We start from the raw sequence: 24,360 nt of genomic DNA, 5'->3' as shown, positions 1-24,360 counted from the left end.
CTACATGAGCAGCTAAAAACACAATTAAAAATAAATGATATTGGATTTACATTCTCCCCATAACCATGTAAGTGATGTGTGGTAGGAAAGCTATGTTGGCCAAGCTTTATTGTGGAGTGGATGTTTTGCGGTGGTTCGATGGGAAATGGAATAATGGGAAATGTGTGGGCAGCTGGCTGTTGATTTCGCAGCCGCCTCGTCACTGGAAGGTCTACATCAATTGGGTCACCCCCAGAGAGCATCCAAATGGTTCCCAGGCTAATGGAGAGGTAAATGAAGAAAACAGCCACCCTTATTAATACCTCTATTCCAAAGGCCAGCTTAGCCCCAAGTTGATTTCACCACTAGCCATCCATTTTCACTCCCTCCACTTATCACAGTTATGTCAAGAAGACCACAAAGCGGGAGAGAAAGCGAGAGAGAGGGAGTGCTCCTCAATAAGACCTCTCTCTCTCTCTCTCTCTCTCTCTCTCTCTCTCTCTCTCTCTCTCTCTCTCTCTCTCTCTCTCTCTCTCTCTCTCTCTCTCTCTCTCGCCACGAGTGAAGAAACTGCTGCACCGACAAGTGGCGAGCGCCACTTCAAAATTGCATTTAGCTTTCTGACCTGACAATTCTAATCAATTAGGTGAAATGCCTCCTATTACTCACCCCACTTGTTTTGTATTGACTCACAAGAGCAGAGAGATGGACAGACTAGTAATGGAGCGTTTCCACTGGGTTTTATTCATATAGAAACGTCTCGCTGTCCTCCCGACTGGCCAGAGACATAGTGTGTCCCTGACGGTGGCTGTCAGATCTTCATTTTAAACTAAATGACTGCGGGTTCCTTTTTAAAACGTCTCTCAGGTTTAAGAAGTGGAAAACACTCTGCTAGGCGTCTGCAGTCTGAGAGATAGAAAACAAATCACAATGGAGGCGCAAAAGATCAACCACAATAGGGTGAACATAATTACAGTGACTCTCAGATTGCTTTGTTGAGGAAGTCTCCTTGCAAATGCTCTGTTCCTCTGCTGGCCGACCTTAGGCTTTGTTCTCCCATGTCTCCTTGAGAAGGGGCGATAGCTGCACATGTGACGGTGGGGAGAGTGCGTCAGCCTGCTTGACTATGGAATCATATAGCTTGTGTAGTCTGAAGGTCTTATTCTGTGTAAAATCTCTATTGCAATCTTATGTGTCCTTCGAAATGGGCCCCTTTATCCTACGCAGGCTTTTTTGCGGGTCAGGTCGGAATACAAATACTGTCCTTCGTGCAATTCTTGACGGCCCACTGCTTGTCACAGTGGCCTGTTGTTGACCATCCAAGCTCAGGCAGCAAGGCCTATGGGGAATTGAAGTGTGTTTTCTCCAAACCCTGTTGTGCTGTTTCCCCTTCCCACGGTGACCCTATCCCCATATGCTGTCACCATCACCATCAAATCACACCATTTCTGGAAAACACCCATTATGCCTGGTCATCCGTGATCCCTGTCTCTGCCAGGGTGGTCAAAGAGCAGAACCGTCTACAAAGTTTAGCAACTCCATTTGATTTACACAAGCTACAATTTGTCTGCCTAATCCTCAATTACATTCTTTTTGGGGTGTTTCATTAACTTTTTTCCTTTCTTGTCATGATAAAAGAGTGACAGACAAGACATGTCGCAGAGCAACTCCGTGCAAGCCGCAGCCGTCTTCCTGGCTCACATTATTGCCATTCTAGGAGATAAAGGAGCTGTTCTGCTCCAAAAGGTTAGGCTGTCGATTTCATATGAAAGCCGGTGGAGCCTGGGAGAGATAGTGGTGGAGCAGTGTGGAAGACCGGGCGACTGTGATTGACGTTAAGAAGTTGGGAAGCAGAGAAGAAGCAATCTGTGAGCAAACAGGAGACTCCTGGTGCAATTAAAGATCTAATCCCCCTGTTCTGCCCACAAACAGGAGAAATGGTGCTTTGTTTTCCTGTGCGACAATGACAGCACCTGTTGTGGGATCCACGTGGAGGCGAAGCGTCTTTGGTGTGCATTCCTAGACTGACAACAATATTTGCATTTTTGAACAACTCAAATAAATTTGCATCCGATAATTTAAAAGGGCTTTTTCTCCCTGCACCTGGTGTCTGTTGTGCGACAATTAGAGATTTGATTGACAGTACTTATCACCTTTCTTGGAAGTGTATACACCAACTACATGCAGAAATGCACATAGCAACAATATAAAGTGTCTTAAATTCTCTCACAGTCCGGCTATGCCAAGCTAGCGAACATTAGTGCATTACTTCAGGCCTTTCCATCCAATCAACATCAATCATGGTCCGTGGAGCCTGGTTGGCAGCGTCGCTGATTGCCATCCAGCAGGAAGGACAGTGACCGTCCTGTCACATTCCCAGCCCCCTGTGTGTAATTTGTTTGGACCAGCAGCACGTCAGCAATGCCATGACGCATCCTCATGGTCATTTAGCCCAACGGGTGACATATTCTTAAACTCTCTTATAATGCAATCATGGGCCTTGCTAATCGGATTAGCAAACAAATAATGGAATCAAGCTGCAAAATAAGGAGGGAAGATCTGAAATCAATACAGGATATTCAATGTGGTTTCTTTGCCATTAAGGAGTCTGGTGACTGCTTATTTGATTAGGATTGATTGCTTGTGCACTTAATCAGGTGCTTCAGACATGCCTTTGAATCATGTAAGCACTCTGTAGAGAAATATTTACCTCCATATATGCAAATGTTACTTTTTCTCTCTGCTGAATGCCGTGGAGACAAAGAGTACATTGTCGCTCGCCACGAAGAGCGGGCGGTACAAACAATGGGTTTTGTTTTCGACATCAATGGTTGATTAAAGATCCAGGGACGACGCCACGGTGTCCTCATCCCAAATGGCCACGTTCCAGACTCCCCCCCCCCTGACCCCTCTTTCCCTCACCCCTCCTCACCCACCCACTGCACTGTAGATAAAGGAAGCCTAGTGCAAGGAGGGTCAGAGGGGAAATGTGTGTTTGAATTGCGGGGCCAAATGAGGGCCCTGTCCTGTTTAGTATGGTGAGCCACCCGGCTGCAGCCTGCATCCATCCTGAAAAAGGGGAGTTAGGAAAGTGGGCACACTTTCCTAATCGCTCTGGCACCTTGCCTCTCCCAGGACCGTATATCTCCTTTTAATTTAAGGCTTGAAAAATACTCTGGGATTTTAGCATCTGAGGCTGCCGGAATCGATGGAATTTATTATAGGGGGCTTGCCTAATCTGTAAAGTTAATGCAGGACTTCATGGCTATTGATCAGCTCTGAAGGGTACACGCGTTGTTAATCATGGCCCTGGGTGATAGAATACACAGAATAAAGAAGAGGGGATGGGGGGGGGGGGGCAAGAGAGAGAGGGGGACAGGTAATTGTCTGCTATGCAAATGTTATTGCTTCTTTGTGTGTATGCATGTGGTAAAAGTTGATGGGGCATTGGAAGTCATAAGCAATTAATTTCTACCCCCAACTTATTATTGCCTGGTTGACATTTAAATGATGGAGGATGTCAGGAATTTATCCGACTCTATTCTTCCCTGGTACTTTCATTTATTTTTTTCTGCTCTTTTATCTTTTCACCCCCAAACTGAATAGCTGAATTTCGGGTCATCGTGTGGGTTGGGCACTTACTAATAGGTTGATAATGTATAGCGTTGGCTTTGCCTCTATCTCCCAGTCAAGGCCCGTGTCAGGCTGATCCTAAATCATTTGGTCGTTACTGAGTTCACGTCGTGCACATATCCTGGAGTGGATAAAGTGTGGTAAAGTTTATGGGAATAGTTTTACCCTGGCTTTTTCATGTGTCCACTTGGCAGATGAAACGTGTCCCTGATCATAACATGTCATTATGACTGAATTCTCTGATTCTTCTGTTAGAATGGCCTTCTCTCGCTCTTTCTCTCGCTATTTGTCACTGTTGACCTCTCTCTCTATTGTCAGGAAAATCAGCTTTTGAAATGATTTTGCCCTTGACCAAACTTACAAAGAGTATTATTATGTGGGGGGAAAAAATGCACTGACTTATTCGTTCCATTCATTTATGACGTGCCTCCACAGAACCTGTCGAGATTTAAGGAAAAAAATAAATGTGCCATGTGAAAATGTGCAGAAATTGCATGCTGTCACTGGCTCAACTGAATTTTGTGTGCGTTTCCCCGTGAGTGACAACCAGATAATGACTCGTTATAGGTAAAACGGACCTATGGGAGTTGCGTCTCTCTACCCTCGTATTCTTTTTCCCCGTCGTTCTTTTCTCTCCCTTGCTTTTATTTACACAATTATCTCTGAATAAGTGTACATTGGCTCTACACAGAAGTGGTCTCGTATTGAACTATCATGTCGCCGGCTCAGGAAGCAAAAAAAAAAGGGGAGAAATTGAATTTTAGTTTCCCGTTTCTCTGGGTATTTATTAAATGCTTGTACTGTGAAGAGAAGAGAGAGGAGGTCAACAGGTTGCTCCCGATGGCTTCCGTTCTATCACAGACAACCTGTGGTCACTCCTGGACCAATTCCCCTCTGAGCACTGCTCACCCTCAGGAACACTGGCCACTGAATAAGCCACGACAAACGTTTTTTCATCACCGGTGGCGCCACTCCAAATGAAACATTGCAGGGCAGCGGGTAACGGTGGTAGAGGAGTGTGAACATTTGTTCCCCCCCCCACTCTTCGCCGAGGAAAAGACATGTTTTTCCCAAGTTAGCTCCAACATCCATGCCATTGATTTGAGACAATACGCCACATCAATATAAATGGCTCAAACAAATGAGTGCGAATAATGACAAGTGGTGTAGATGAATGTTGGAGATGGCCCGCTATCTCTCTAACAGTGTATGAAGTTGTAGAGAGCTTTATTTATAATAACCCCCAGAGCCAACAGTCGATCTAAGATTCATGTTAACAAGTCCCCAGTCTTTATTCAGAGCTTTTCATTTTAATTAGGCTAGAAAGGAAGGACTCTCCTGGGCGACGCTCGTCAAAGAGCAGGTGATTACACCCAGCTGAGGGCCCAGACTTTAAAAACGGACAATCTGTGATTTAGCACCACGAGTTCACCTTTCTCCTTTGTTATGTTATTAACATGCATATAGATAGAACGTCAAACCTTTTTTTCAATCTTTCCTTCGGTGGCTCAGAGCAGTGGTCATAGAGATGAGACTGCACAGAATAAGGGCAGGTCTGTTTCCACAGAGGACATCTGAGAGAGAGAGAGAGAGAGGCTTTTGTGTGAGGATGGCCTGCCACGCCAAGAACCTGCACGGTGCACACGTACAACCCCCCCAGGCCGGCCATGGTAGAATCCTTACCCCATTACTCAAAGAATGAGTGTTGCAGAGTGGGAAGGAGCACCAGGGCTCACTGCGGTGGAAGACTTAGCTGAGACTGAACCCCCACAACCTCTACATGTCAGGTCATGCACTTTAGCCACGACTAGGCCGGTGTCTGGAACACATCAATAAAGGACAAATTGAAAGCCCCTTAACCCTCAAAGCTGGCCCCTAACTCATGAGCTGGCCCCTAACTCATGTTTATGCACGGACAGGAAATGCGTAGTGTTTTGAATATAAAGCCTAACGTAATTAATACTCTTTAGTGATAATCCAAATATGAATGTACAGAAAGTCCAAACCAATGCATTGTAAATGAGGAAATCAACACAGTAGACACAAATACAGCGTTATAAGTGTTTAAAGTCATTCTACTATTAAAGTCCTGCCCTTGCTGGTTGCTGCAGTGTTGGCTGCATCTCCACAATGCAAACAGTCACGGTGAGACAAAGGTGCTACTTGCATCATTGCCTTAATTGCGCAGGTAAATTGCACTATTAGAGTCATTAGTATCCAGCATGGCGCGATTGCTTGATGGATTGCGGGCTGGATTATATTGACTTTCTCCCAGGGTGATATATTGGCTAATTCAGAAACCCTTAAGAGGCTGTGTGAGTGTCCTCCTGGTCACTAGCATCAGCTCAACACAATCCACACAGTTTACGTTTCTCATTAGCTTCCCCCCTCCCTTTTCTCTCACATGGACATTTAATCCTCATAACGGCCTCATTATTTGTCTGTGGATATGTTCTGATCCGGGGATGACGAAAAGAAAAGTGGAGCTCTGTGTAGACTGGCCGCCGTGCTGCTGAAGGACAATTGTCAGGCACCATCATCAACACCTCGCTTTCACAGAGCATCCATGTGGAACTGATGTGTTAATACTGGCTAACCGTGCACATTTTTCTGTGACAGACATGTTAGTGGCAGTATATGTTGTCCCCAAATCAGATGACACTGTACACAAACGGGTCTCTCTAGTGATTTTATGTTGGCCATAATTGTAGTCATGGGTTCTTTCTCCCCTCCAGAGCCGATGCGGACCCCGAAGAAGCTGAAGATTGCAGAGACCCAGGCTAGGTTCATCGCTGTGGATTGGGAGTCTCTGGGCTACAACATCACCCGCTGCCACACCTTCAACGTCACCATCTGCTACCATTACTACAACGCCAACAATCAGACCAAGGCCGACTGCCTGGACATGGACCCCAAGGCCCCACGCCACGTGGTGGGCAACCTGCCCCCCAACACCAACGTCAGCCTCAAGATGATCCTCACCAACCCCGAGGGACGCAAGGAGAGCGACGAGACCATCATCCAGACAGATGAAGATGGTATGTGCACTATACATAACGGATAGTTGTCAGGAAACAGGGAGGCTTTTTTTAATGCTCAGATTTCAGATGTAGACTTTTCACTTATTCATCAGTGTTAACCAATCAAGCTCACCCACATACATTGTGTGTGTTTTTCTATCTCTATAATTCTCATTTATTTTGAAAAGATAGATGTATCTCGCTCTGTTTGTAACCAGTGGAGATTGACTCATGCTCTTTGCTGCCCCCCTGTGATTCCTACATCTGGGCTGAGTTACTCATTTCAAAGCAGGGCACGTTTTCTCACTGGTGCTCTCTGAATAGACACTAGCTGGATAGCTAACCAAGGGCTGAGATAACAGCACTGGTGGCACCCCTGAATTTGTAACTCACATTAAACGCTTCAGCATTATAATCATGCAGCCAGGTGACCATCTCTATCCTGTGGCTACCGGCAGACATGTTGTCCCTTGAAGAGGACCTGTTTAAATCTCACTTCACGTTCGCACAAGCCCAGGAGATAATGTTAGAGAAATGACTGAGCCCTCTGTAATTGTTCCACCTGAACTTATTTTAACTTTTCACTGATTCTGCATGTAGCTAGAGATTTGTTTTTGGGGTTATATTCCAGTCCTGCTAGGCTCCCGAGAGGCGCAGCAGTCTAAGGCACTGCATCTCTGTGCAAGAGGCGTCACTACAGTCCCTGGTTCAAATCCGGGCTGTATCACATCCGTCCGTGATTGGGAGTCCCATAGGGTGGCGCACAATTGGCCCAGCGTCGTCCGGGTTTGGCCGGGTTAGGCCGTCATTGTAAATAAGAATTTGTTCTTAACTGACTTGCTTAGTTAAATAAAGGGTAAATAAAAAATTATAAATAAATAAAAACATGTTATTACCTATTTCTACAATTTGTTTTGTTTTTTAATAGATTGGGGTGTATGACTTTTCAATAGTATTCCAGCAGCAGAAGAGAAATCTGTCTGATTGTTTTTAACATGTCAAACCAAGCCCATTTTCAGTAGCATCAGTCAGGAAAAAGGAATGCATGCATTTTGTTTTTTGTGTGTAAAAAGCTGATGTCTCAGTGACATCCATCCAGTAGATTTGATAAATTTAAGTTTGTCTGACTTGGGGGCGAGGAGAGGAGAAGAGAGGCCCACGTAAACAGTTCCTCTAACACTGATCTGGAGACAGCAGACACGCACGTGCGCGCCGCCCCGGGCCCTGCTCCTCTCTTCAGACAGACAGGCCTGACAAGCACCCAGCCATGTGACCTGGTCACGCTACTGCTCTCTGTCTGTCTGCTGTGAAGGAGAGGGCTTTGGACATCCCCGACCCAGCCTGACTAGACTAGAACACAGCCCAGGGAGACAGGCATGCAGGCAGACACAGCCCCATGGCAGACCAGTCCTGTGGCAGCCATAGAGACCCATGGGACTGCCAGGTTTCATCAGTAGTGATGAGGCTGTCAGTCAGTAGTGTTTACCAATCCAGGATGTATTACGAAGGTCCTCAGAATATTAGGCTACTACTGTTACCCATTGACAGCCCTGCTATCTCAGCTATTGTACTGCTAAAATGTTAGACAAAACACTAGGAAGTATCTTCGTAGAGAGTTCCAATACATTAACGTTTTGGATTGGAGATTCTACTCAATACATTTAGTTTTCCACTGATCAGTACTCATGTCACAGTGGTCTGGCATGCTGGTTTTTCTTGCTGATGGATGTACTCTAATTGTGAAAGGGATAAAGCCCGCAAATTAAAGGAGACAAATTTGATCATAAAACATGCAGACAGGGAGAGAGGATGTTCTTGAAAAGACATTGCACCTTGATCTCATCTCATGTAAATACATTATCAAAATTCAATAAAAAAAACCACCAGGGATTCAAGTGTCTGCCATTCAGTGCTAGCACAGAGCTCTACATTATTGTGCCATTTTCAACATGTTGCTTTACGGTAAGTAAAACCAATCAGTGGTCTTGTTACAGGCGCAGAGGCTCAGGAGTGGCTCTCTCTGTGAGAATAGGATTCATTACAGCACAGTGGCCTTCCTTTGATTGCACTAGGACTCACTCCTCCTGTCTTCTATCCTAATGCAGTGCCTGGCCCCGTTCCCAGCCAGTCCATGAAAGCCACACCGTTTGAGGATCGGATCTTCCTCTACTGGAAGGAACCACTGGAGCCCAATGGGATCATCACCCAGTATGAGGTAATGAAGCATTATGGTCAGAAGGAGGAGAGGAGAGGAGAGGAGAGGTAGGGGTATGGAGAGAGGTGGGGAAGGGAGGGACGGGGTGAGGTGGGGAAGGGAGAGAGGGAGGGAGGTGGGGGAGGGGGAGGGGAGAGGTGGGGGAGGAGAGGGGAGGGAGAGAGGTGGGGGTGGGGAAGGGAGGTACGGGGTGAGGTGGGGAAGGGAGAGAGAGAGGGAGGGAGGGAGGGAGGGAGGGAGGGAGGGAGGGAGGAGAGGGTGGGGGAGGAGAGGGGAGGGAGAGGTGGGTTATGGAGAGAGGTGGGGAAGTGAGGGAGAGATTGGGGGGGGGGGGGGGGGGTGTTGGGGTGGGGGTGTGAGGGTAGACAGGTCTGTCCAGGATCCACATGTGGTTTGTATATCTAAACTATGTTTCACAGGTTTTATGAACCTTTACCGTCCCTCTGGAAACATCCTGCTCCTTTTTCATACAGGACTATGGTGCAAATACTGTAACTCAATCAGTGGACTATGGGTTCGAAGGGGAACTCATTATATGTTACTGTTGAAAAATACCTTTTTGAGTACTGCTTAGATACAGTATGAAAAGAAGGTGTTCTGATCCATAATTATCTGTATTGTATTCTTTAAGGTAAAAACAACAACCTACAGTGATTCATAGCTTGTGTGCAATAGGGTGTATGGAAGAAACATTTCCTCATTCTCAAATGTCATCACGCTGTGAGATTATGAGAACACTGGCCCACATAATCCATGGGAATGTAACATGACACTTACTACATAATGACATGGGAAGCCACATGACACTTACTACATAATGACATGGGAAGCCACATGACACTTACTACATAATGACATGGGAAGCCACATGACACTTACTACATAATGACATGGGAATGTAACATGACACTACATAATGACATGGGAAGTCACATGACACTTACTACATAATGACATGGGAAGTCACATGACACTTACTACATAATGACATGGGAATGTAACATGACACTACATAATGACATGGGAAGTCACATGACACTTACTACATAATGACATGGGAAGTCACATGCTCAAATTCTTTATCACACATTTTAGTTCAGGTTTATGAGATTGTCTCCGTATGTGTTCATATGCACCACAAGTCTTAGTATGCATGTTGTAAACACAATTCATTTTTTAAAACTTTGCTCTGTACTTTGCTATGTATATGCATTCCAGTTACATTCCAGTAAGACGGATAAAAAAGTTTCCATCACAGCAAAATGTAATAGAAAACTCATTACCATTTGCTTGAACACTTCTTGACAGCTCATTAGGTAAATATTGTATTTCCCTCACCTCTCCCTCCCCTGACAGATCAGCTACAGTGGTATTCGGTCCTTTGACCCCTCGGTGCCGTTACTGCGGCCTCCTCTGATCGTGTCTCTGCCCTGGAACACTTCTCACCACGTCTTCAACCAGCTCCACCCTGGCACCACCTACCAGTTCATCATACGAGCCAGCACCGTCAAGGGCTTCGGGCCCCCAACCACACTCAACATCACCACCAACATCTCTGGTACAATTATTCCCCCCTGCCCTTTTTCCCTCGGAACAGCCTCAATTCGTCGGGGTCATGGACTCTGCAAGGTGTCGAATGCGTTCCACAGGGATGCTGGCCCATGTTGACTCCAATGCTTCCCACAGTTGTGTCAAGTTGGCTCCACAGTTGTGTCAAGTTGACTGGATGTCCTTTCGGTGGTGGACCATTCTTGATACACACAGTTACAGTTACAGAAACAATTAAGCATGAAAAACCAGCAGCGTTGCTGTTCTTGGCACAAACTGGTGAGCCTGGCACCTACTACCATACCCTGTTCAATGGCACTTAAATCTTTTGTCTTGCCCATTCGCCCTCTGTCTCAATTATCTCAAGGCTTAAAAATCCTTCTTTAACATGTCTTCCCCCCTTCATCTACACTGATTTGAAGTGGTGACATCAATAAGGTGTCATAGCTTTCACCTGGATTCACCTGGTCAGTCTATGTCATGGTTCTTAATGTTTTGTACACTCAGTATATATTTCCACACTGAGGTTGGAATAATACTGTGAAATTTAGAAAATGATGATAATGCCCATTTAGTGTAAGAACTGTTTGAAAATACCCCCTGAAATGTCTGCCTGTTTTGGTAGGATGGAGTTTTGGCCTGCCTGGTGGCCTGGTGGTAAACGAGTTAATAGACTAATAAGAGAGTTCCAAACCTCTCTGCCAATAACTGCTAGTTTTCAGTTCTCCCCTCCCCACTCAGACAGTCCTAGCAAAATTCTTGCTTGACAAATTGTTCTTTGCTAAGAAGCTATTTTTGTCTGTTTTCAATCCAAATGGTCAAAAATAATCACAGTAAGGTTCACTTAATTGTTACCCAAAAATGATTTCATATTGAGACCGCTGCATTGGACCTTTAACCTTTATTTATCCAGGAAGTCCCATTGAGGTCAGAAGACCTCTTTTACAAGGGAAACCTGGCCAAGAGGATCCTCCCTAGTATGGTAGATTACATATGCAATGGCAGGGGTGTTGCAGCTGCTAGACTACAAGGAGTGGTACCAGAGGAAATATTGTTTATTGTATATAATAAGTAGCTATCATAGTTGTGTTAAATTGGTGCATAATGTAATTGTTATCGTAAGACACTCCTGCCTGTTGTTGTTACGTTAAAAAGGGTCTGGTAGCACTTCTGCTGCAAGTAGCATCTAGGAAGCAAAGTAACCAAAATGGGGTGAACATCGTGCATTTTAATGCATAATGTGGTTGGGTTATGGGTTTTGATTTTCAGAGCAATTTCTCCCATAATACTAAGCACAGCGCTGAGATATCTGTCAGTAATGGTTACTGTATCAGCCTCGGTTGCGTAATGGAGTATATGGATTCTCCATACCTGTTGTCATTCTCCATACCTGAGTCATTTTCTTCAGCACACTATTTTCCCAACTCTAATCTTGGCAGCACTCAACGTGCACTAGACAGGGATGTATTTGAAATCTGTTGAAGTGACAGCCTAGGACCTCATTAGATAATAATGCGAACCACAGCCAGCATTTAAAGCAATCAAATTAAGCAGGTGAATGGAAGCTAAAAGCTTCTTGATATATTGGCAAATAAGGCCAGTAGCCTTTCTTAAATAAGAGAGGCCTTGTGCTTTTTGCACTAAACACCTAGTTCAATCTTTAAGAGATGTAATGTACACAATTTAGTTGTAATCACACAGGAAACATCATTTCCTGCTTTTTGGCTAAACTGTTAGGGTTGCAATTCTCAGAAATGCATTAGAAAACATGTTCCAAGCAGGAGAGGGGCTGTTTACAATGCACATTGCAGTACTATAATAAAGTTCAGCCAAGTTCAAAATGAAACATAATGTGTCTTGATGGAGCATGCTTTTCCCAAGACTTCAACATAGTACACCCCATTGACGTCAATTACCCCCACTCTTTGCATTTTTCCTCCCATCTGTGATTTTGCATTTCATTCTTGTCTTCCCCCCCCCCCCCCATAGCCCCAACTCTGGAGGAGTATGATGGATCCGAGGCATTTCTGAATGAGACGGCCACCACCATCACGGTCCTACTGAAGCCAGCTCAGGCCAAAGGTGCCCCTATCAGGTAGGAGAACTAATGCCTGGCTTTGTTCTAGTCCAAAGGTTCCATCCAATCCTTTTAATGAAGCTCCTCCATCCGTTTGCCTGACCTCTCTGTCAGGACGTTTTGTGTCGTGTTGTTCCCTGTCCCTCCCTGTCCCTTAAATGCAGCACAGCCCACAAATAGAGAGAGCAGTGCTGGGTAACGTTTGCAGAGACTCTGCAGGGAATTTAGATATTCAGGTCCATGGCCCTGCCCGATCTCTATTTGATTTGGCCATTGTTGGCCTGTGCCTTTTCATTTCCCCTCCCCTATCACAATCGGCAGGGATATGGAGTTTGAAGGTACTTGTCATAAAGGGAATTTGAAGATAACTCTTTGCTCTTAGATTCAGTAAATCAGCTATTATGCGGCCAGGCCTGGGCTTCGATTGTGAAATTGGAGGGGCCGCAGATGGGGAGGGGAAGGACAACAGCCCTGAATACAAAACCAGCTGACCACATTTCTTCCTCACAGGCACTCACTCAGTAGATGTGGCAGTTGTTGCTAATATGTCACACCCCCTCTAAATGTGGCTGTTTTTTTTGTCTGGGATACAGATGTTGTGTTGAGTATTGTTACAAATATCATAAAGATTAATCGCATAATCACATACCAAATATGCAATGGAGGGTGGGTATTAGGATTGGGAAATACACTGCCACTAGGATTATGTTCTGTTTTTACCATCTTAAAGGTCCAATGCAGCCGTTTTTATCTCAATATCAAATCATTTCTGTGTAACAATTAAAGATACATTCCAGGATCTTAAGCGGAACAAATTCGTAACATATTGTACGAAACGGATTCGTAACATATCATACGAAAAGCCAAAAAAATGATATAAAACATAGCATTTTTCAGGACGTAACATGTCACACGAAACGGATGACGTAGTAAAGGCATGGGCCTTTAAAGGATTTAGGAGTACCAACGAAACAAAGACGTGTGTTTTTAAAATGGACAGTGGTTCGGAATTGGACAGATTGTGGCCTGAGTGCATTATCAAAAGGATAGTTTAATTTGACCAGTTTTGGATGTGCACCGTAAAACTGGCCAAGCTCTGATGAAAGCTGATTGGCTAATCACGCAGCAACTCTGTGCAGCAGTAATTTAGAGAGGGTTGGTTAAGGTGTGTATTAGGGATTGAGCTATAATGAGCCTCAGGCCATCTGCTCAGGTAATTTGTAACAGTTTGACAAGCAATACAAGGAAGAGGAAACGAGCCAGAGCACTCACTCTATTTCGGTGGAAAGGGGCAGATTTTGTGTCCATCTGCGCCCGGCATTATGGAGTGTCACTTGCATTTTAGATCTGCGGCGCTTTGAGCTAAAATAGGAGCTATGGAAGGTCAGGGAGGTGGCGAAGGCTGTCATGCCGCTGGGCGCTAATGGTGAGGGAAGGGCGGATGGGGGGAGAGAGAGACGCACCCTCGGGCAGTCATTACCAAGGGTGGAAGGAAGGAGGTTCTGCTAGGTTTACAGCTCCATGGGTGTGTGAGGGGGCTCCTCCTCTCCTCGCTCTGCGCTGTGTTTATACGTTGCCCTGGCACTGTGGTTAGTGCGTGTCTTGCCACGTTAAGACCCTTAGGGGGAGAGACGAAGCACAGCGGTGTGACTTTGAAATACTAATGAGAGACACGACCTGTTTACTCCCACTGGAGTTTCATGAACCCTTTCTCTTTAGTCTACAGCCTCCCAGTCTGAGAGAATGGATTGTTATTAGCTAAAGGCTATGTGCAGATAAATGGACTCAGGTAGAGATATCATGGCCTGCGGCCTACGATGTTACCAAGCCAGGGCTAATTCCAGGAGTTCAACTCATTTGGCATGCCCTCTCTGTGCTCTGTGAAGTGAGAGATTGCTTTAAGATTAGCCTGCTTTTGTTTGGCTAGCTGACTTTGTTTGCCTGTGTTGTTTTGTGGGGACTGATTGCCTGTGATGTCCTGTTCCTCTCCGCAGTGCTTATCAGATCGTAGTGGAGGAGCTGAATCCTCATCGCACACGCAGGGAGGCCAGCTCCGTGGACTGCTACCAGGTCCCAGTCTCCTTCCACGCCTCCAGTGGCGGTTCGCCGTATTACTTTGCGGCAGAACTCCCGCCTGGGAACCTTCCGGAGCCTTCTCCGTTCACGGTGGGCGACAACAAGACATACCACGGCTTCTGGAACCCTCCGCTCGCGCCCAGGAAGAACTATAACATCTACTTCCAGGCCGTCAGCAGTGTGGAGAAGGTGAATATACACCACGCTCTATCAGCCAATAGGATTCTCTAATGTTACCTCATTGGGTTATTGGGGTTTTAAGTCTGTCTTAAAACTGAGTTTTACGTCGAGGAGCATTGTTTGCCACCCCACCCTTTTGAATGAATTAAAATCCTTATGTTGTATTGTATTTTATTTGTTTTGTTTGTTTATTTCCCACAGGAAACCAAAACACAATGTCTGAGACTTGCAACAAAAGGTAAGACTTCCATTTTTCTTATTTGTACAACAACAAAAGTCCTTCTTGCCCAATATTAATGCATTGACTGTACAGTACAGTTGGATTTCACTTTTCCCAGTAGCCAATGAATGCCCTCTCTCGTGCTCTGACAAAGAACTGTTACGTGATAATGCGCGTGCCACTTTATTTTCTGTCGCTCTTCCAAGAGAATTGTCGTGCAGCGAGGATCTGGATTGAGGCAGAATTAAGGAAAGCTTATTTATTTGTAACATTCGCGCTTATAAAGCACCTTCTCTGGTGAACAGCTTGTTTCTGTGGGAACAGGGGGCTAGCAGTGCCAACCCTTGGGATTTCACAGATAGAGCGAAAGCTCACTGGTTTTTACCATAAAGCCATGCTGTTGGTTTTTGGTGATTAAGAGGGAGGGGTCATTAAATTGTTACAATTCATACAGTGCCAGCTCATCCGTGATGTAAATCGAATGGAAATAGTTTGCCGATTTATGGACTCTGTCCTCTGGCTTTGCACTATTGAAATGACCTGCATTATAGATTATGGACAACATTTATGCTGAATATGCATTGGAATTAACTGGCCAGGTATTTCAAGTACTTATGACTATGTCTCTTACTACAATTAAAGGGCCAGTCAGTTTAGCTTCAGCATCGCATTCAAAAGGCACTAGGCTAGGCGACATAGAAGCAATAGTCCCATCAAGTCGACAGGTAATTGAGTTCCACCCTACTTCTCTCTCTCTCCCACTACTTTCTCCTCTTCTATCCTATCATCTCTCCCTTCTGCTAAATCCGTTTCCCTCCTGTCTCCTGATTCTGCCTCTTCGACCCTACTCTCCTCCCTTTCTGCATCCTATGACTCGCACTGTCCCCTTTCCTCCCGGCCGGCTTGGCCCTCCCCTCCTGCTCCATGGCGGAGTGACTCATTGCGAGCTTACAGAACAGGGCTGCGGGCAGCTGAGCAAAAAAAAGGAGGAAAACGAAACTTCCGGAGGACTTATCATCCTTTCCCTCCTCTCTACCTTCTCTTCCTCTGTATCCACTGCTAAAGCCACTTTCTACCACTCTAAATTTCAAGCTTCTGCCTCTAACCCTAGGAAACAATTTTCCACCGTCTCCTGCCTCCATAATCCTCCATCCCCCCTCACTCCTCCCTCTCTGCGGACGACTTTGTCAACCACTTTGAAAAAAAGGGTGACGACATCCGCTACTCATTCACTCAGCCTATTGACTGGTCTCAATCACACAGAAGTACCCTACGCCTTGACCTCTTTTTCCCCTCTCTCTCCAGATGACATTCTGTGACTAGGGAGGTCTGGCCGCACGACAACCTGCCCGCTCAACCCCATCCCCTCCCACCTTCTCCAGACCATCTCTGGAGACCTTCTCCCATTCCTCACTTCCCTCATCAACTCATCCCTGAACACTGGCTGTGTCTGCTCTGACTTCAAAATGGCCCGAGTTGCTCCCCTCCTCAAGAAACCAGCACTCGACTCATCTGACGTCAAAAACTATAGACCTGTATCCCTTCTTGCTGTTCTTTCCAAACCACTTGAGCGTGCTGTCGCTGATCATCTTTCTCGTTATCTCTCAGAACAATCTTCTTGACCCTAACCAGTGAGGCATCAAGACGGGTCACTCAACCAAGACTGCTCTTCACTGTTTCACGGAGGCTCTCCGCACCGCCAAAGCTGACTCTCTCTCCTCTGTTCTCATCCTCCTAGATCTATCCGCTGCCTTCGACACCATGAACCATCAGATCCTCCTCTCCACCCTCTCAGGGCTGGGCGTTTCAGGCTATTCACACTCTTGGATTGCATCCTACCTGGCAGGCCGCTCCTACCAGGGACGTGGAGAAGATCTGTGTCTGCACCACATACTCTCACTACTGGTGTCCCCCAGGGCTCAATTCTAGGCCATCTGCTCTTCTCTCTATATACCAAGTCCCTCGGCTCTGCCATATCCTCATGTGGTCTCTTCTATCATTGCTATGCGGATGACACTCAACTACTTTTCTCCTTCCCCCTTCATCTCTGTGTGCCTGGCAGATATCTCAACTTGGATGTCGGCCCACCACCTCAAGCTCAACCTCGACAAGACGGAACTGCTCTTTCTGCCCGCTCAAAGACCTCTCCATCACGGTTGACAACTCCACAGTGTTGCCCTCCCAGAGTGCAAAGAATCTTGGCGTGACCCTGGACAACAACCTGTCGTTCTCTGCAAACATCAAAGCATCCGTAGAGTATGACACTACCTCACAGAGGAAGCTGTGCAGGTCCTAATCAGGCACTTGTCCTCTCCCATCTGGACTACTGCAACTCGCTGTTGGCTGGGCTCCCCGCTTGTGCCATCAAACCCCTGCAACTTATCCAGCAGCCCGCCTGGTTTTCAACCTTCCCAAGTTCTCTCATTTCATCCCGCTCCTCCGCACACTCCACTGGCTTCCAGTCGAAGCTCGCATCCACTACAAGACCATGGTACTTGCATGCGGAGCACCTAGCTATCTTAACATGAATGCACTAACTGTAAGTCGCTCTGGATAAGAGCATCTGCTAAATGACTAAAGTGTAAAAAAGATGAATGTACCCCAGCAGCAACTTGAATTCCACTAGGAGGTATGAAAACTAGGAGGTATGAAACTAGCAAAACCCTAATGTTCTTCAGTAGAGAGCTATATGATGATATTGCTACTGGCAAAACATCTCCTGATCAAAACATCTGATCTCGGATATCAGCCTAAGGTGGCAGGTAATGCTAATCAGTATAGCTACATCAGCTTTCAGCGAAGGTTGACATCACTGACGCTGTTCTTGCTAGGAATGACACGCTTGCTTGCCTTACATTACGTCACTGATAGAATAGGACAAGTTCCAACGTGGAAACTCATCATCAGTGATTGTGTTGTCACCCACAATGGTGTATTATTAACGTAGATTAATTTAGCTTTATCTCTATGCTTATCAATTGGACTCATATTTATGTGTTTGTGTGTTTTTCACATTGATTCGGACAAGTATCCCTGTAATACAGTTCTTACTAATCAGTTAAGATGTAGATTTATATAGTAAGTGCTGTGTATTTATAAGGCCAAGCTTAGAAATCAGCCCACAAATGCTATTAGATTATCAGACGTGGAAATCGCTGTATCTATAATCCGTAAACAGCTGTCTATGCATTGACACAACAGGGGTTGGACTTGTTGTTCATTTCAAAGATCGGACAGGAAAAAATAGTGTAGTATCTTTCATCATGGCTTTGGTAGAGAGAATCCATTGGCCACATCAACACACTCTTATGAAGTGACTGAACTGTGGATGATTTTTATTAGTGTCACAATTATGTGTGCCCGTGTTGTCAGTGTCACTTCAATTAGGGGTGGGGTGGTTTCATGACTGGAAAAGGAGAATACCAAACGTAGCTTGTTGATTTATGAATCCGGTAATAATAACGAAATAAGCCTATATGAGAGTAAGGCACAACAGATGTAAGTGTTACATCCTCCCTTAACAATGTTGTTTAGTCTGAACAATAAACGGTCCATTTCCCAGAACTGTGTCCTGCTCAGAATTTCAAGTAGCTATGTGTGTGTCCATGCAGTATCCACTTGGAGTATGTGTAGGCTTTGGCCACTTGTGCCTGTCACACTCAATCACTCACGCTTTCCATTTGTGATAGATTAAATGCTAGAAGTGCTCTCATTCTCTGAATTGAGAACCACCTTAATTGCCCTAACTTAATTGGATATGAAAGCTTTGTTTTTAAATTTTTTATATTTTTTAACGGTTGTCATTAATTGTTTTCCGCGTACAAATGTCTCCGAAGCGCATTGGCCTGAAGGTTGTCAAACTAATCCAGACAGAATTTGAGGGCTCTGCCGTGTAGCCCACCGTCAGGAATGAAAATAGATGTTCATTTTAAGCCGGGAATTTTATCTACAAAATAGTTGTAATCCAATTCCATTTGAATTTCCTCCTGTATTTTTTTCATGAATGTATCTCATAAGCTCTAACAGAAACATAAGTATTCTTGAGGCAAGATGGGGATTATGTCTCAAGCAATACCTTAAAACATTTGATACCGGGCTTCAGACCTGATAAAATAACCTTTTTAACTGGTGTCAACATCTATTGTGAAACCTCCTCTGCTAGTAAATCTATTGGTTTTCTTGTTGTGCTCCATATTACATTTGTTATAGTGCTCTTGATGGCATAGTCCGGTTGTTGCATGTAAAGCATTGAGTGGATTAGTGTTATGTATGCCTATGAGATTATTTAATGCCGCTGTTTTACCATGTGGAAGAAGAAAACAACTGGGGAAAAGGTGACATTTTTTCTGTGACTGACTCTTTCATTCCTTTGTTCCATAATATTTGCCGCAATGAATGATAAGCAACCTTTGACAGAACGACTCATTGTTCTATCCTAGTAATGTCCAGCCTTGTTTATCACCGTATGGCTACGTTTAGGAATACTCTCAGCAGATCCAAACTATTCTGCTTCAGTTAATTTAGCAGATTATTTTTTTTCTAAATGCGTTTGAACCGGACTTAAATACCAGAAAATTGTTTCTGTACAGTAATTTTCCTGGGTACGATAGCATGGCTAAAGTGAGGGTGAAAGAGCTGTCAAACAGAGAGAGAGGAGCTGTAGGAGTGTTGAAGTGTTAAAGCCGGCGGCATGGTTAGTGGGTGACAACGTGAGAGACAAGGACAGTTTGTCCTGCTCCTCTGGGACACTTTCTGTAGACGTTCCGTCTCCCTCCAACCTGATAGCAAGAGGGAGAGATTTGCAGAGGCACATGGAGAGGGGTGTGTGAGGTAGGGGGCTCACTGTCAAGTACAACAGGCAGTCCCAAAGGGTATGCCCCTAAAGCCCCCCCCCCCTACACTGACAGAGATTAGTTTTAGCCCCAGAGACCACTTCCTTCCTGCTACATACATCCAGCTTTCGGTTCCTAGATGTGTTTTAGTGGCTGTTGGACATGTTCTCTAGGGTAGTTTCATCCATCCACAACTTGTTAGCGATCTCTCTGATCACAGATTATGTTCTACGCACAATTTTCAGTGGAAATATCTAGCTGTGAGACCACAGTCTTTCCAACTGAAATAGTCCGTTTGCTCTGTTTGTTAAGATTATGGCAACCTGCTCTCTGAAAAACACTGACCATTGATTTTCCCTTTCTTGATATAAAAAAGGATTTGAGGGTCATAGAAATCAGCACTTATTTAAAACCTGCTGTGCTCTTGAAAGCTTTTTAAAAGGGGTGGGGGGGGTGTAGTCTGTTTTTGGAAGATTTTAGTTGTCCTCTTGCCTCAGGGTGGTGAGTTAGTGAAATACACAAGAGTGGCCCCTCTAGTGACACAGATGCCAGCTTGTTGGTATTCTCTCCCATGGTAGGAACTAGGCCATTGAATTGATCCTGAGGAATAATGGCTTGAGTGCTGGTTGAAGATGGGCTTTGCTCATGTTTTCAAGTCTGTGCCAGGCAGCCCATTGTATCAGTCTCCGTAAACACCTTCCGTTTGATCTGAGGATGGGTAAGATGGGAGTTGTCATATTTGTCATTCCTTTCGCTGATAGGAAACGGTTGGTTATTATTCAGCTGTTGACATAAAAGGGCTATGCTATTGTATGAATGAATGTACTAGGTTCATTGTTGTATAGGGATATAAATATCCTTTGTACATCATATTCACCCTGAAGGTTATAGGAGATATAGGACTTAGGTCAAGAGAATAATTATGTTGTTGAAATTGTACAATAGTATTACAGTGTACCACTACTGTAGGAAACACATTTTACTAAGTGCTGGGAGACCAGAGAGTAGAGGGAAGTATTAGGCTTAGTTTTTTTTGGTGTGTTTTGCATTAGAAAGAGGATTATTGCGTTTGAATTTATCAATAGCAAAATATTACAATATATCAAAGAGGGAACAATATCAGTGTAGATATTTAGATTGTTTTCACTTTTATTATTTGGTACATCGTTTTTTTTTTAGCTGTTCACATTCGACAGTATTTGCGTATGTCCCTATTTGTAGTTAGTTTAGCAAATAACCCGTTGGGTACTAAGATATCATAGTTGATTCTTTGTTTTATAATGAAGATCCACACCCAATGCTTTACAGAAGTTAATGGCTTTGAACATTTAGAAAATATTGAAAGACCGCAGATGAATTTATGCGTGGAAAGTCTCGTGGGACCATGGGGGGTATGGAATATAATTAGAAATTCAATTCTGAAGGCATTTAGTAGAAAACCCAACCTAATCATGATATTAGTGTGTGTAGAACCAGTGCACAAAGATATTATACGGTAATGGGAATATCGGTGTATTGAAATACGAGTAGCTATGTCTTTAGATGTCTTTCTGAATGTGTTTGTGCTCAAATCATTGCTGTGACATGGCTCAATCTGGAAGACGTCCACAGTAAATCTAGGAGTGTATGTTTTCATGTGTGATGGAACAGAATGCATGTGGCGTTGGAGTGGACCACCATCTGGTCAACTAAAGTGATCATTATGGTTGAAGAAAGCATGGTTCCGCTGGGAGAGACTCACTTTTGCACCATGCCCTTTCAAGTCATGTGTTTCCTGGTCAAAACTACAACAATCTCCCTTTTTTTTTGTTGGTTCATTTCTCTTTGTTTCTAATCTGTTGCCTAGGAGCTACAGAGGAACCAGAGGTGATCCCGGACCCGGCTAAGCAGACAGACAGGGTGGTGAAGATCGCTGGCATCAGTGCTGGGGTGCTGGTGTTCATCCTGCTTGTGCTGGTAACCATTCTCCTGGTCAAGAAGAGGTGAGTGGAGCACCGTCGTCAAACAGGAAACGCTGGGTTACTGGCTCTATGCGACACCATGAGCGCATCCTCTACCCCATCCCATGCCATCAGCATAACCATGACTTCTGTGAAGGCTGGGTCATGACTATCAGTCAGCCTACAGTACACTAGGAGGAGGAGGAAGGAGGGATGAGAGGAGGGGAGACACTTACAGTACTGTATGTCTAATACTGTTTTACCAGGGTTTGGTAGGGAGTTGGATTGAGTTTCAAGGGGAAGCAGGCAGAGTACTGTACGTGCAGCTGATTTAGACGAGGACCCATAAGGCCCGTCTCTCAGAGCAGCACAGTGAATTTATGAGCATATAGATTTCCCCAGGTTCTCTTAACATCTTCTGAGATTTTATATCTGAAGTGGCTGGTCTGAAAAGCCACGAGTTTTGAAGTGGATGTGTACTCACACAAGTGCATACCAGTGGAGTACAATGCGAACAGACAACACCCCCAAGCTTTGCTGCAAAGTGGAATATTTATTTGAGGCCTGTCTTCTAATGAATAGGTAGTATTCAGATGTGATTTACTGTGGGTCGTTAGCACTTGTTCAAGGGTTTCTGCTTTTATGCTGTCATTTACAAGAAGGTGGCCAGCTTTTTGTTGAGCGTTGCATTCAGGATACCTACTGTAACAGCGATATTGAGCTGTGCGCAGTTTCTACTAGCTTCAAGGTCAATCATTTTGTCACCTGCTTTACCTCCTCATCCCACTCAGTAATTCTGGCACTGCTTCATTCAACTAATTCAGAACACTGTTTATTGCATGGTTATTCCACTAGATTTCTTTACATTTCCCGGCCTTTATTCTGTGGTGTTTGACTGTGTTGACCATCTAACTGTGTTAAAGTCATTAATTGGCAAACTAACAGCCCCCAGTCATCACCAATAGACAGCCACTGATGCAGAGAGTGGGTTGAGCCTATATGAACTCCTGTGCTATCTAGTATTGACTGTTAGTGGAATTGATTAAGTCCAAACTCAACATGCTTTTACTATACTTTTGTGTTAGTATTTTCCTACTTAGACAAGTTATGGAGGAATAGACCGTATTTTGAAAGGTTATGGGCTGATATACAATCCCAAACTTCTGTTGTTGTCTAAATGCTACTTCTCTTTTTAGTCATGGAGGCTTTACTACGAAGAATTGGTCAGTCAGGTGTGTGTTTTTATTTGTTGATACAAATATGTACACACACACACACACACACACACACACACACACACACACACACACACACACACACACACACACACACACACACACACACACACTTGGGGTCACGTTGGAGGAGGCAGGGTGCAGAGATCAGGAAGGATCTGGGGCCTTGAGAGAGTAAATTATGTCGTGCTGTAATTACTTTGTGAACCTCCTATTGATTTCGTTCAGTTTTTCAGAAAAGGTTTTGTAATGAACACTGGCAAACTGAACTGTCCCCAGCACCTGTGATGAATGCTTTGGAAAGCCCACGTGTTCTATTATTCTCCAAAGAAATTGAGATTGTTTTAAAGGGAAAATATCGATTACACGCGCCTATCCCCAGTCGGAGCACATCTCTACATGCTGAACAGGTTTAGCAGGAATGATATGCGTAGAGGAGCCATTACCCTGCACTCTCTCTCTCTCTCTCTCTCTCTCTCTCTCTCTCTCTCTCTCTCTCTCTCTCTCTCTCTTTCCATGACATATGGCACCATCGTGTGGACATTTAACAGAATGACAGTTTTTCACTCTCATCTTAGAAGTCAATTACCATGTAAGAATATACATATTGATATCTCACATAATTAACACAGATGATAACACCAATATAGTTCATGGGTCGTTGATGAAGGATTTTTCAATTCATTTTTTTTTTTCAGGTTGACCTACACAGTATCTAATCATCCAGCTTAAACAAACACATGAACATCACAATGAACTGGAATGACATTAGTGCCAATAATCCGGAGGGTACTGGAGAAGCAAATGAGGTTGATGAATGAGAGGTGTTCCTCTCATTCATACACTGAGTGTACAAAACATTAAGAACATGTTTTGCCCCCCGATTTGCCCTCAGAACAGCCTCAATTCGTTGGGGCATGGACTCTACAAAGTGTCGAAAGCGTTCCACAGGGATGCTGGTCCATGTTGACTCCAATGCTTCCCACAGTTGTGTCAAGTTGACTGGATGTTCTTTGAGTGGTGGACCATTCTTGATATACACAGAAACTGTTGAGCGTGAAAAACCCAGCAGCTTTGCAGTTCTGGACACAAACCGGTGCACCTGGCACCTACTACCATACCCCATTCAAAGGCACTTAAATCTTATGTCTCGCCCATTCACCCTCTGAATGGCACACATACACAATCCATGTCTTAATTGTCTCAAGGCTTAAAAATCCTTATTTAACCTGTCTCCTCCCCTTCAGCTACACTGATTTGAAGTGGATTTAACAGGTGACATCAATAAGGCATCATAGCTTTCACCTGGATTCACCTGGTCAGTCTGTCATGGAACAAGCAGGTGTTCATAATGTTTTGTACACTGAGTGTACAGTGTATCTTTGTTTAAAGTGTTGGACAGTCA

General features: G+C 44.6%; 1 protein-coding gene across 15 annotated transcripts in view; it reads left to right on the top strand.

The window, feature by feature from the left end:
• Positions 1 to 24,360, top strand: part of ptprk (protein tyrosine phosphatase receptor type K) — a 156,331-nt gene that overhangs the window by 113,956 nt on the left and 18,015 nt on the right. For 10 of the 15 annotated variants that reach the window (XM_082976811.1, XM_082976823.1, XM_082976822.1 and 7 more), the window contains exons 8-14: positions 6,348 to 6,650; positions 8,738 to 8,847; positions 10,204 to 10,405; positions 12,385 to 12,490; positions 14,467 to 14,737; positions 14,930 to 14,966; positions 21,627 to 21,762. In XM_082976811.1, the coding sequence (XP_082832937.1) occupies positions 6,348 to 6,650; positions 8,738 to 8,847; positions 10,204 to 10,405; positions 12,385 to 12,490; positions 14,467 to 14,737; positions 14,930 to 14,966; positions 21,627 to 21,762 (1,165 nt within the window). Of the gene's footprint in view, positions 1 to 6,347; positions 6,651 to 8,737; positions 8,848 to 10,203; positions 10,406 to 12,384; positions 12,491 to 14,466; positions 14,738 to 14,929; positions 14,967 to 21,626; positions 21,763 to 22,916; positions 22,953 to 24,360 lie in introns of all 15 variants that reach the window. The other 5 variants (XM_082976810.1, XM_082976813.1, XM_045720782.2 and 2 more) reach the window with 1 other exon arrangement.

The sequence above is a fragment of the Salmo salar genome, chromosome 06, assembly GCF_965601325.2.
Source record: "Salmo salar chromosome 06, fSalSal1, whole genome shotgun sequence".
In the NCBI taxonomy this organism is placed as follows: Eukaryota; Metazoa; Chordata; class Actinopteri; order Salmoniformes; family Salmonidae; genus Salmo; species Salmo salar.
The sequence above is the reverse complement of the archived record's forward strand: the minus strand, read 5'-3'. Positions and strand labels throughout refer to the sequence as shown.